The sequence below is a fragment of the Theropithecus gelada genome, chromosome 19 (assembly GCF_003255815.1).
Source record: "Theropithecus gelada isolate Dixy chromosome 19, Tgel_1.0, whole genome shotgun sequence".
NCBI classification, from domain to species: Eukaryota; Metazoa; Chordata; class Mammalia; order Primates; family Cercopithecidae; genus Theropithecus; species Theropithecus gelada.
The window spans coordinates 17,281,036-17,293,745 of record NC_037687.1 but is presented as its reverse complement, the minus strand read 5'-3'; the positions used below and the strand labels follow the sequence as shown (position 1 = coordinate 17,293,745).

At 54.0% G+C, this 12,710-nt stretch overlaps 1 protein-coding gene across 4 annotated transcripts in view; it reads right to left on the bottom strand.

Annotated features, from left to right (window-relative positions):
* The window catches only part of FCHO1 (FCH domain only 1), a 41,703-nt gene extending 29,511 nt beyond the window's left edge, over positions 1-12,192 (bottom strand). Inside the window, exons 1-4 of one of the 4 annotated variants that reach the window (XM_025368752.1) lie at positions 12,102-12,154; positions 5,514-5,558; positions 5,254-5,283; positions 4,684-4,757 (exon numbers count right to left, since the gene is read on the bottom strand). In XM_025368752.1, the coding sequence (XP_025224537.1) occupies positions 4,684-4,710 (27 nt within the window). In that variant the 5' untranslated portion in view covers positions 4,711-4,757; positions 5,254-5,283; positions 5,514-5,558; positions 12,102-12,154. Of the gene's footprint in view, positions 1-4,683; positions 4,758-5,193; positions 5,284-5,513; positions 5,559-8,687; positions 8,789-12,101 lie in introns of those variants that run through there. The other 3 variants (XM_025368750.1, XM_025368751.1, XM_025368753.1) reach the window with 3 other exon arrangements.
* Between the last annotated feature and the right edge of the window lie 518 nt (positions 12,193-12,710).

Here is a 12,710-nt window from a genome sequence, read left to right as displayed (position 1 = left end):
GTCCCCCGTTGCAAAAAAAAAAAAAAAAAAAAAAGGGGGGGTGGTAAAACAGGAGACACAACATATTTCAGGATGAAGCAGGAATGCCTCAAATCATGGCTAATATTTAATGCTGATGTGGAGGTGCTGGCCAATGCAGTAAGATAAGAAAAAGGATTGAGACCACATTATATGACTGACTACAGAAAACAAAAATGAATAAACAAAATTAATAGAACAGAGGAAGAGGATAAAAGCAAGACCAATATAGATTAAACATGGGGATTTTTTTTTTCTTTAACAGGCACATGCCACCACTATGCCCGGCTGATTTTTGTATTTTTAGTAGAGGCAGGGTTTCACCATGTTGGTCAAGCTGGTCTCGAACTCCTGACCTCAAGTGATCTGCCTGCCTCGGCCTCCCAAAGTGCTGGGATTACAGGTGTGAGCCACCACACCTGGCCTCATACACACCTTCTGATCCCACTTCTCTCCACCCCTTGCAGACCTGGTCCTCTGTGCCCGCTGTTGGGATTGGACACCTTTAGATTTGGACTTAAAACTCACCATTACAACTTTAAAACCAATGACTAGATGGGTGTGGTGTCTCACATCTGTAATCCCAGCACTTCGGGAGGCTGAAGCGGGCAGATCACTTGAGGTCAAGAGTTCAAGACCTGACTAGCCAACATGGTGAAACCCTGTCTCTACTAAAAATACAAAAATTAGCCAGGCGTGGTGGTGGGCACCTGTAGTCCCAAATACTCGGGAGGACGAGGCAGGAGAATTGCTTGAAGCAGGGAGGCAGAGGTTGCAGTGAGCTGAGATCCCACCACTGCGTTCCAGCCTGGCCAACAGAGTGAGACTCTGTCCCACCACCCCCCCCCCCAAAAAAAAGGTAATCAGCTGGGGTCTTGGGGTCTGATGGAATTGGGGACATTTTAGCATCAAATCAGCTCTTGTAAGAATACTGGAAGAGAAGGCTTGTGGAGGGATCTGATGCCACTTAAGTCCCAACACATATCAGTGAAGTCATCCCTCTGGCAGCATTTGGCCGGTTTTCTATAAATGGTAGTTTCCTGTGCCCTCCTCCAACCTGCCGTTCACCCTCCCAGGTACCTGGAAGCTTGAATGTTATATATATTTTTCTATGTTTGAGACAGGGTCTCGCTCTGTCTTCCCAGTTGGAGTGCAGCGGCACAATCATGGCTTACTGCAGCCTCAAATTCCTGGGCTCAAGAAATCGTCCCACCACAGCCTCCCAAGTAGCTGGGCACAGGCACATGCCACCATATCCGGCTAATTTTTTTGATTTTTAGTACAGACAGGGCCTTACTATGTTGCCAAGGTTGATCTCGAACTCCTGGACTCAAGCAATTCTCCTATCTCAGCCTCCGAAAGTGCTGGGATTATAGGCGTGAGCCACCACACTTGGCCAGAAGCTTGAAGGTTAAAGCCAGAAGTCACTGCTAGATAGCGTTTCCTGCTGCATCAATGGAGAAACTGAAGCCAAGATTGGGGCAGACCCAGGTCAGCCTCAAGCCCAAATCTCCCAATGGTCGCACTTCATTCTAGAATCATCGATGGGTCCCGATTGCCCACCAGACGCTGAAGTTCAAGTCCATGGCCTGGAATTGCCACTCCAGCCTCATTTCCTAGCTTCTTCTTAGCCTCACCCACAAAACAGCAAATAGCAAAGACAGGCAGTGCCCTTCCACCACCACACCTTTGTCCAGGCTATTCCCACCATCAGCTCTCCAGTCTCCATCTCCTTCCACCCATCCACATCCTTCCACTTCTCAAGGGTCATTGCCACCTGCTCTAGAAACTTCCCTAACTCTGCTCAACCCCCCTCCCCACCACTGTTGCTCCCTCCAGCTCGCCAGGAATATATTTTATTTTTTATTTTTTTAGACAGGGTCTCACTCTGTCACCCAGGCTGGAGTCCAGTGATATCTTGGCTCATTGCAACCTCCACCTCCCAGGCTCAAGCGATCCTCCCACCTCAGCCTCCCAAGTAGTTGGGACCACAGGTGCACGCCACCACGCCCAGCTAAGTTTTTGTCTTTTTAGTAGAGACAGGGTCTTGCTATGTTGCCCAGGCTCGTCTCAAACTCCTCGGCTCAGGCAATCCACCATCTCAGCCTCCCAAAGTGTTTGGATTACAGACGTGAGCTACCGTGCGCCACCTATATTTTCTCTCTTCTTGTGTTTAGAATTGTACTTTCAAAGTTCAAGTGTCCAATCACCTTATACGCACAGGGTCACTTTGGGTTGGTGACTTCGTCTCTCTGGCCTCAGTTTCCTTCCTTGTGTGACAAGTGGGGACAACAACAGCACCCAATTCCCAAGGGTCTTGCTGGGCTGAGGCTGGCACAGTGCTGGCCCCAGGAGATCCTCGGGTGAGGCTGCACCAGGCACCACCGCCCAGGCCAGCATCTGGGTCTGACTCAGAGCCAACTACTGGCCCGTTTCCCAGACCTGGCAAACCCCCAGCGGCGTCTGCCTCCCTTGGACTGGGCTGGCAGCCGAGGGTCCTAGGAGGGGCTGTCTCAGATCTGTGTCTCCCACCAGAACTTCAAGACTTCAGACTTGCTTCAGTGCCAGCCAAAGGGTTTTTTGTTTTGTTTTGTTTTGTTTTTTTTTTGAGACAGAGTCTCACTCCATCGCCCAGACTGGAGTACAGTAGTACAATCTCACTGCAACTTCCACTTCTCAGGTTCAAGCGATTCTCCTGCCTTAGCCTCCCAAGTAGCTGGGACTACAGGCTCATGCCACTATGCCCAGCTAAGTTTTGTATTTTTAGTAGAGATGGGGTTTTGCCATGTTGACCAGGCTGGTCTCCAACTCCTGACCTCAGGTGATCCGCCCCCCTTGGCCTCCCAAAATGCTGGGATGACAGGCATGAGCCACTGCGCCCAGCCAAGAGTGTGGTCTTTGTAACAGAGCTTATTTATGTCCTTCCCCTGCTCACCCTTCCCCCATGACTCCCTAGTACACTTTATGCTTCAGCCCTGCCCTGGCGCGATGAGACTGGGGCATCCCTGTCTGGTTTAATCTCCCCTGATGAGAACCTCCTTTGAGCCATCAGGGCCCCGGCATCACCCAGCAAAGAAACAGGCTGCTGTGGCGGCTTCAATACCAGCAACTGATAAAATGAAACCTTGCCAGTGACAGAAGGCCTCCCTGAGTCTGGGGGTGCATGGGGTGCATGGGGTGGGAGTGGCGGTGCAGGAATTTCATCCCTTTTTCCCAGATGGGGAAACGGAGGTTCAGGCAGACAAAGCCATTTGCTCCAGGGCTTCCAGCAGAGCCCAGTTCGAATCCTGAACTCAAAGCTCTTAACCATTCTCTACCAGGATATCTTTGGGTGGGGTGGGGAAGTCGGGGGCGGTTTCTATTTTCTCTTTGCTGATCTGAATTTTCTGCAGCGAGCCTGCACGCCTCACACAATTAAAAGGGATTTAAAATAAATGTAGGTGCCATTGTCAGGGTTCCAAAATGAGGGTGACTTCTGATCCTCAAATGGTCACCTCCATTACACAGCAGTACTAACAGGAGCTCAGAGAGGGGTAGCCCCTTGCTGGGGTCACACAGCCTTTCAGGGGCAAATCGAGGAGTCTGACCTTTGGAGAGAGGGCAGAGGTCACACCCCTGCAGGTGGCAAGGGAGTGCGGCCCCTTTAAGAAAGCAAGTGCCAGTAAGAGGAGCCCCAGCTGGGGAGGGAGCAAGGGCAGGAGTGGGGCTTGTTGCCAGGGGCAACCAGTCACCTAGCAACAGGCTTCCTCGCTGCAAGCTCAGGGCTTGCAACTGGGGAAGGGGCTTTCTGACCTGGTCCTTCCCTGACTCCTGGGCCCTCCCCTGTTTACCCATCCTCTGTGGCACCCCATTAGCCTGGCTCTGCAGGAGAAGTCCCTGTTCCCCGAACTTGCCACTCAATGTCACACCTCTAGTCTTTTGCCCAGGCTGTCCCACAGCAAACACGATTCCGTGTCCTGGTTCCCACTGTAGGACCCCCAAGGCTGGGTTCAGCCCTGGTCTTGCAGGGCTGAAGGTGTCTAAGCTGGCTCTGAAGGTGTCTATGTTGGCTCTGGGTCCCCTAGACTGGGGACTCCTCCCTTGGGGCTGGGGCTGGGATGGATTCTCTCGGAGGCCCCAGCATCTCCTAGGGCTGGCTGGGGATGAGGTCACAGTGGCAGGGAGAGAGGAAATGAATGAATGAAAACAAATCTGTGTCACTCAGCATCCCTTGGGCTACAGTAGGTGATCTCCAGCCTGAACAGTGGAGATGTGCACAGGCCATGAGAGGCCAGGTCAGGAAAACCCCCTAATTCTCCAGGGTGGGAAGGGGGTGGAAATTCCCTGGCTGGAATGACCCTGGGTCCTAGAAGTTCAGTTTGGCCCTGGGTTTGAGCACTGACTCTGCACTTTTGCATGGGGCAACTTCAGGTTGCCTAGACGTTCCCATTCTGGGCCTTGGTCTCCCTATGATACAAGCTATGACTTGCCCAAGGTCGTAAGGCCTGTGAGGTCTGGGATCAGTGTGAATTCAAACCCAGCCTGACTCTTCCCACTTTAACTTCCATCCCTTCCAGACCATCTACCTGTCCAACACTCTACCCACAACTCACCCAGTACCCCCATCTCCATAAAAGTCCCTGCAGCCCTGCCAGCATCCCCCGCCAAAATAAGAGTCGGTCTTACCCAAAAATGCTCCCCAAAATACGACATCCTGATGGTCTCTGTGGAGACCCCTGCAGGCCCCGTCCAGTGCCTGTCTGAAGAGAGAGGCAAGTTTGAGCTACAGAGTCATTGTCAGTGTGGGCTTGATGGGGGGAAAGTCCCTCCCTGTAGAGGAAGGAGAGAAAGGACGAAGGAGGAACTGAAAGCTCCAATGCTAAGAGCATGCCAGGACCTCTGAGATAATTCAGCCCCAGTGCTGGTCCCAAGTAGCTCCAGCAGAGGGGGTCAAAACAAGACATAGATGCTCCCAATTCCACAGAGTCAGGACTAGACTAGGTGGAGGGACAAGAGCTGAGGGAGTCTAGATTGGAGGAGGGGGCATGGAATGTGGGGTTTTTAGGTATGTGTAAGAGTTCATAGCAGTGGGTAGGAGCAGTGCTGGATGACCCCTAACCTTGGCAGGAAAACTCTGATCCACTTCACAGATGGGAAAACTGAGCCCTCCCCGCCCCCAGAGGGGCAGCCACTTGCCAAGATCACACAGCTAGGAAGGGACAGTAGATTTGCACTCTGGACTGGCTGAGCCCAGACCTGAGCTCTCGACTCCACTCCAGGCGGCTCCTGCAGGAAAAGGTTTGAAGAGAAATAGATGCAGGGGCTGTGATCAGCTACATAGGGCTTGGGGTCCCTGAAGTGTCCCTGAGGGTCCCTTGGGGTCTTCTGAATTCCTCTAGGACAGTCCCCACCTTATGCACCCTCCTGGGAGTCAGAGCTCACTCCTCACTGTGACGACCCAGCTGGCACTGCTGCCCCCATGAGTCCCAACCCTGCCCTCGAAAGCCAGTGTTCACCTGGTGTCTGAGTCACTGTCCAGCTCCGTGCCTCAGTTTCCCCATCTGCAAAATAAGAAGGAATGCTTAGAAGGGATCTAGCTGGGGAAACCCAGGTGTTTCTGCACAAAAGGCTGGGTCAGGCCGCCTGGCAGGGGATGCACAGGCAGTGTCCTTGGCATGTTCTAGAGGCCAGGCTTGTCACTGGAGCCTGCAGGCCTCATCCATAATTCATGACCCCACAGGCAGCTCGGTAGCAGCTGGGAGCCTGGGAGGCACAGCGGCAGGAGTGACAGGGACCCGCGACCACAGGATGAGGAAGCTCCCGGGGCCTTCCCAGGAAAGGACTGAGCAAGACCTTGGGCAAGGCTGCCCCTCGCTGTGCCTCAGTTTACCTAATCTTGAAAGTTAGTTTAAGCTAGGAGTGGTGGCTCACACCTGTAATCCCAGCACTATGGGGGACTGAGGCAGGTGGATCACTGAGGTCAGGAGTTCGAGACCAGCCTGGCCAAAGTGGTAAAACCCTGTCTCTACTAAAAATACAAAAATTAGCTGCGTGTGGTGGTGGGCACCTGTAATCCCAGCTACTCGAGAGGCTGAGAGAAGAATCGCTTGAACCTGGGAGGCGGAGTTTGCAGTGAGCTGAGATGGCGCCACTGCACTCCAGCCTGGGCGACAGAGTAAGACCCTGTCTCAAAAAAAGAAAGAAAAAAAAAGAAAAGTAAAGAAAAGAAAAGAAAGAGAGAAAGAAGAGAAGAGAGGAGAGGAGAGGAGAAGAGAAGAAAGTTAGTTTAATTGGACCCATTATCATTGAGCCTCCAATCCCGGGACTTCTGTGAGTCACCCAAGAGCTCCCATTTGCTCACCCAGACTAGGACAATGTCAGGGTCCCTGAGTTGATTCAGCCCTGGGCCTGGCCCTGCAGGAGTCCCCAGTCTAGAGAGACAGAGCTGGACACAGATCCCCCCGTCCTGCATGGTCAGGGCTGGGCCAGATGGAGGGACAAGGTCCAAAAGAGCCTAGACTAAAGGAGGGCTCATGGGAGTTGAGGTTTTAAAGCATGAATAGGAGTTCACTGGGCAAGGAATTATTTGTTTCAACAAACATTCCCAACCCTGCACTGGTTAATGACAGGGCCCCTGAAAACCTTCAGTCCCCTCTGCAGCCCCTTAGGAAACCTAGTTTGGTGGCGGGGGTAGGGTGGTGACCATGCTACACTGACATCCCTAGGGGAAAAGCCCTAAATTTCCATATCATTTCTTAGCTTCTGTCCATGACCAGGACCCTAAGCATCTCCAAATCTCTTAGCGCTCTGCTGACTGGCGTGGGAACCACTAGCCCCATGTGGTGACTTAATTTTTCTTTTTTTTTTCCGGAGACAGGGTCACGCACTGTTGCCCAGGCTGGAGTGCAATGGTGCGATCATAGCTCACTGCAGCCTCGACCTCCCAGGTTCAAGGGAGTCTTGAATAGCAGCCTCCTGAGTAGCTGAGACTACAGGCTCACACCTGAATTTTTGTTTTTTTTTTTTAATTTTTTAATTTTTTTTGGAGGCAGGGTCTTGCTCTGTCACCTAGGCTGGAGTGTACGGTGGCACAATCACAGCTCACTGCAGCCTTGACTTCCCAGGCTCAAGTGATCCTCCCGTCTCAGCCACCTGAGTAGCTGGGACTATATGCCCAACTAATTTAATTTTTTTTTTTTTTTTGTAGAGACTAGGTCTCACTAGTGTTGCCCAGGTTAGTCTCGAACTCCTGAGCTCAAGCCATCCTCCTGCCTGGAACTCCCAAAGTGCTGGGATTGCAGCCATGAGCCATCACTGCGGCCTTAATTTTTGTATTAATGTTAAACCAAGGAAAATTAAATACAATTGGCTGGGCGCAGTGGCTCACGCCTGTAATCCCAGCACTTGGGGAGGCTGAGGTGGGTGGATCACTTGAGGTCAGGAGTTCGGGACCAGCCTGGCCAACATGGCAAAACCCCATCTCTACCAAAAAAATATAAAAATCAGCAGGGCATGGTGGCACACACCTGTAGTCCCAGCTACTTGGGAGGCTGAGGCATGAGAATCACTTGAACCTGGGAGGTGGAGGTTGTAGTGAGCCTAAATCGCACCACTGCACTCCAGCCTGGGTGAAAGAGTGAGACTCTGTCTTAAAAATAATAAATTAGGCCGGGCGCGGTGGCTCAAGCCTGTAATCCCAGCACTTTGGGAGGCCGAGACGGGCGGATCACGAGGTCAGGAGATCGAGACCATCCTGGCTAACACGGTGAAACCCCGTCTCTACTAAAAAATACAAAAAAACTAGCCGGGCGCGGTGGCGGGCGCCTGTAGTCCCAACTACTCGGGAGGCTGAGGCAGGAGAATGGCGTGAACCCAGGAGGCGGAGCTTGCAGTGAGCTGAGATCCGGCCACTGCACTCCAGCCTGGGCGGCAGAGCGAGACTCCATCTCAAAAAAAAAAAATAAAAAAAAAAAAAATAATAATAATAAATTAATTAATTAATTAATTAAACAAATAAAATTATATACCCAACTCCTCGGCTGTGCCAGCCTCTCTTCCAAGGCTCAGTAGCTACATGGGGCTGGTGGCTGCTGTAATGGATGACACAGATGAGAAAGCCCTGCCGCCAACATTGTTCTAGAAGATCCCAGGAACCAAGGAGCCCAAGTTCCCCAGAAACCAAGAATCTCACTACTGTTTTTACAGTTTCAATTAGATTGCCTCACCCCACCTCTGGAAAACAGATACACACGGAGCACCAGTATGTGTGCGACCCTGTACCTAACTATTCACACGCCTCTGCTCATCCAAGCTTCATGCCATGCCCTCAGATGCAACCCCAACTTTATGAGGGAAACTGAGGCACAGAGCGATCAGTCATGGGTCCCGGCTGACTGTGACTTTGCCCCTGGTCTGTCTGCCAATGACCTCCTGTTTGAAACCATCACGCGTGGCTCTCTGGGTTTCCAAGCCCCCTCTGTCGCCCCCCCCAACCCAAACCACCACTCACAGCTGGAATGGAGGATGGGGGGCAGGGCAACGGGTGGCCCCATCAGGCTTTGGCCAGCCCAGGAAGTGACACCTGCTACTTCTCCTGAAACCCAGGTTCCGGGCAGGGGGGGCCTCCCCTCTGTTCCTGAGGGGGGCTAAGGAGAGATGATGGGTATCTACTGGCCAGGGCTCATACTCACCGGATAGGGTAGCAAGTGGGATGGGGCCCCTGTCTGATGGGGCAGGCGCCAGGAGACAGCCACGAGGCCACTTCCGTCAGCACCAAGTTGGAGGCTTGTGTGCATGGGGGGGACAGGAAGCTCACCCTGCCCCGCCTACCATCCAACCGCCACCTTACCTCCCCTGCCCAATCAGCACCCGTGGGACCTCCCTGGAACCACATAGGCCATGGGTGAGTAAACAAGAGGCACCTGAACCTGGAGCCCCCCCCAGCCTGAACCTGGAGCTGTTCTTACCGAACAAATATTAATCATGACAACAATTGGGAAATAAGTGAGCACCAACCCTAGCCTAGGCATTCAACATCTTGCCATCCCAAGGTAGGCCGATACCCGCTTCACAGAGGGGGCAAACTGAGGCTCAGAGAGGGAAATGCACTCAGAAAGGGGAAGACATGGCCAGGCGCGGTGGCTCACGCCTGTAATCCCAACACTTTGGGAGGCCGAGGCGGGGAGATCATGAGATCAAGAGATCAAACCTATCCTGGCCAACACAGTGAAACCCCGTCTCTGCTAAAAATACAAAAATTAGCTGGGCGTGGTGGCACGTGCCTGTAGTCCCAGCTACTTGGGGGAGAGAGAGAGAGAGAGGGGGGAGAGAGAAAGGAGAGAGAGAGAGAGAGAGAGAGAGAGACGGGAGAATCGCTTGAACCCGGGAGATGGAGGTTGCAGTGAGCTGCGATCGAGCCACTGCACTCTAGCCTGGGCGACAGAGAGAGACTCTGTCTTGAAAACAAAACAAAACTATATTTGCCAATTACATTGGCATAAACATGAATATATTAATATTACACACAAAAATGTTTCCTTCAACCCAAAAGTTCCCTTCGGATTTTAAAAGAAGTGAAAACATCAACCTACGGACCCCTAAAAGCACTGTGAGCCTGAGACATCGGGCTTGTTGGGTCTGATGGAGAAGTCAGCCCTGCTAGAACCCAAGTCTCCCAGCCTGTACAGCGCCAGCACAAAGCCCAGAGACAGCCAGAGACTTGCCCAAGGTCACACAGCACACTGCCAGCTGACTCAGAGGCCCCCATCCTGCCTTCCTGGCACCAAGTCTTGCAAACCTGGGGCTGAGACATGTAAGCAGCCCCAGAACAGTTAAAACAAAGCAGGAACCACATCAGCAACAAAGGCAAGACCCGAGCTCCCATTCTGGGAATTGAGTGGTGCCTGGCTGGGTGTCCAGAGCTGCTGACATCTTGCCTGGTGACCTTGGGCCACTCCTGACCTTCCAGGATCTGGCTTCCAGGATCCTGGGAAGCAGGATCTGCCATTTCCCTCTCTCTCGGACCCCAGTGAATGTACAGTAGGGCCAGTAGCAGCGGTTTCCTCATCCTTCCCACGGACCGGTCACTTGGTAAAGGCAGGTACCATGCTGTTTCAATGACCCACTATGTCATGTCTCCCCTCTTGGCTTAGCCACCTGGGCTGCGATCACTTATACAATCTGGCTTGATTCTCGCCACCGCACCTCAAGGCAGGGTCTTATCTCGACCAGCACCACGATGGGGAAACTGAGGCACGTGCCCCAGGTCACACAGTGACTCAGGCCACCAAGTGGGAATCTGAGCCAGGGATTCTCAGGAATTTTCTGTTCTCCCCATGGGTCTCCTCCCTCTTCCTCACTTCATTTGGCAAACATCTATGGAATGCCTACTGTATGCCTAACTTTCCCAGGTGCTAGAGTCTCCTCAGGCAATGCCCTTGGTAGACTCCCCCTTCCCCTCCCTCCTCCTGGTCAGCTGTGACCCGATTTAAAGAGCACTAATGCTGTCATTAATATCATAATGATCATGTCTGTATTTACAGAGCTTCCTCCTCCCACAGACTCCTCTCATCCTCCCAGAGGAATTCAGCCCATTTCACAGAAGAACAAACCAAGGGACCAAGTGAAAACACACACAGGTAGGGGCAAATTCAAACCTGGGGGTGTCAGACTTTCAGCCCTGTGCCCACCACTGGGAGGGCGCTCCAAGGGACAGGGCATGAGCTGGCCTGGCAACTCCCACCTCCTCCTGCCCAGGACCTCGCCCGAGAACAGGTTCGCCCCTGGTGTGGGTGATGGTATGTGGGTCAGGGTGTGCCCTAGGTGGCCCCACTGGTGGAGACCAGGGTGGTGATGCCCCGTCCCAACGATTGCAGCTTGGTCCTATGTTTTACTCCCTGCCCCCATGCCCCCAGCCCCAATATCAGAGTGTCATCATCAACCTATTTTGCAGTGCAGTAAACTGAGGCTCAGAGGATAGCAAGGCACTGTGGGAGGGTCTCCAAACCCAATACTCTCTTGACCCCAAACCACCCACATGTTAAGCAAAAGAGTGAATCACCATCAGACAAAATGTGGGCTGGGTGAGTTCAGAATCTGTAAAGTGCAGGGTCCGAAGCTCCCAACCTCAATTTTCAAAAGAGGAAACCGAGGTTTGGGAAGGCGCTGTCACCTGCCCAAGGTCACCAGTGAAGCAGGTCCATTCGACTCTGCCTCCTGGTCCCCATTGCGGCTGGGGCAGGTGACTCGGGGGATCCAAGGCAGATGGAGGGGCCCCCCACCACCCAAACCTCCTCCGCACCCCACTCACAGCCAGCCTCTGGCAAGATCCTAATTTACCTCGATTTATTTTAATCCCCAGGAACAGATGCTAGCTGTACACCCCGCCCCTCAGTAAGAGAGGGACCCCCCCAAGTCCAGGCTCCAGGCCCTTCAAGGCCTGGCCTGGATAAACCGTGCCAGGCAGGGGACCCCACACTGACCTCCTCCCCAAAATTCCAACCTTGGGGTCCGCACAGAAGATGCCAGTGAAACGCCTCCCACCCCATCCTTGAGGTGGGGGACTGGGATGGGGCAGATTAGAGGAGGGGCCAGGTGACCCTCCAGCTCCTCCAGCCATCAGGCCTGGAGAGGGGTTCACAGTGGAGGAAAAGGGAAGCGGGTACCTCATCCTCGGTCCCCGGTGGTCTGCAGGCCGGAGCTGGGAAGAGGGAATTTGCGGGTGGTCCCCATCTCGGCCACCGCCCAGGGTTCCAGGCTGGAAGGGGAGCGGCGCCCCCATCTTTGCAGCCCCAGAACCCAGACCTAGGCTTAGAATAAAAGGATTTGGGGAGGGGTCTCGCGTCGTCACCGCCCCCGTGCACTCTCGGTTCTAGGCTAGGAGACGGTGGATTTGGGGAGCGGTCCCCGTTTCCGCCTGCGGACCCCCGATTACCACTTGGGGAAGAAGCCGGGGCGCCCACCGCTTAGCCCCCAACCCCTGCTCTCCATCCCTCGCGTCCCGCCGCGCCTTTGACCTCCGCAGCCGCCGGGGCTGCAGGGCACGGTGCGCGTGGGAGGCTGCGCGGGCCAGGGTGTCCCAGGGGGTTCCGGGGGGCAACACTCACCTCCTGAGCTCCGGCCGAGCCCCGCGCTCGCCGCCACCTGCGGCTCGGTCGCTGACACCCGAGCCCGCCCCGCCCCTCCCTCCGCGGCTGCGGCGCGGCTGCCGACTGGCTCCGCCCCCGGGGCGTGGCCTACAAAGTCCCCACCCCCGCGACGACGCCAGGAGGCAGGGCGGGCTCTGATCCCGCGCAGTCCCCCATTGGGCCATTTAGGCGGCCGTCTCCGCCAGCCCAGCGCGCTGATTGGTCCAGCCTAAGACCAGGATCTTTTTAATAGTCCCCCCCTTTACGCCACCGGCAGTCTATTTGCATAATTTAAAGAGACAGGCGCCACTCTTTCCCCCTGAGATGCAGTGGTAAAGGGTAAGGAGCGACCAACGTTTATTGATCGCCCAGGCAGGGCTCATTTGATGACCCCCCACAAGCCTGTAACCGGAACGTTACTGGTCTTTATTTTACAAGTGGGAAATCTGAGGCTCAGAGAGGGCAAGGTCTTGTTTGGAGGCCACACAGCAAGTCTGCAGCCGGCCTAGGGCAGCCCCGGGATTCGGCCCCTTGCACGGGAGGTCATCCCCTCATAGGACATATGACAGTTCTGTTTTGGAGGTCGAA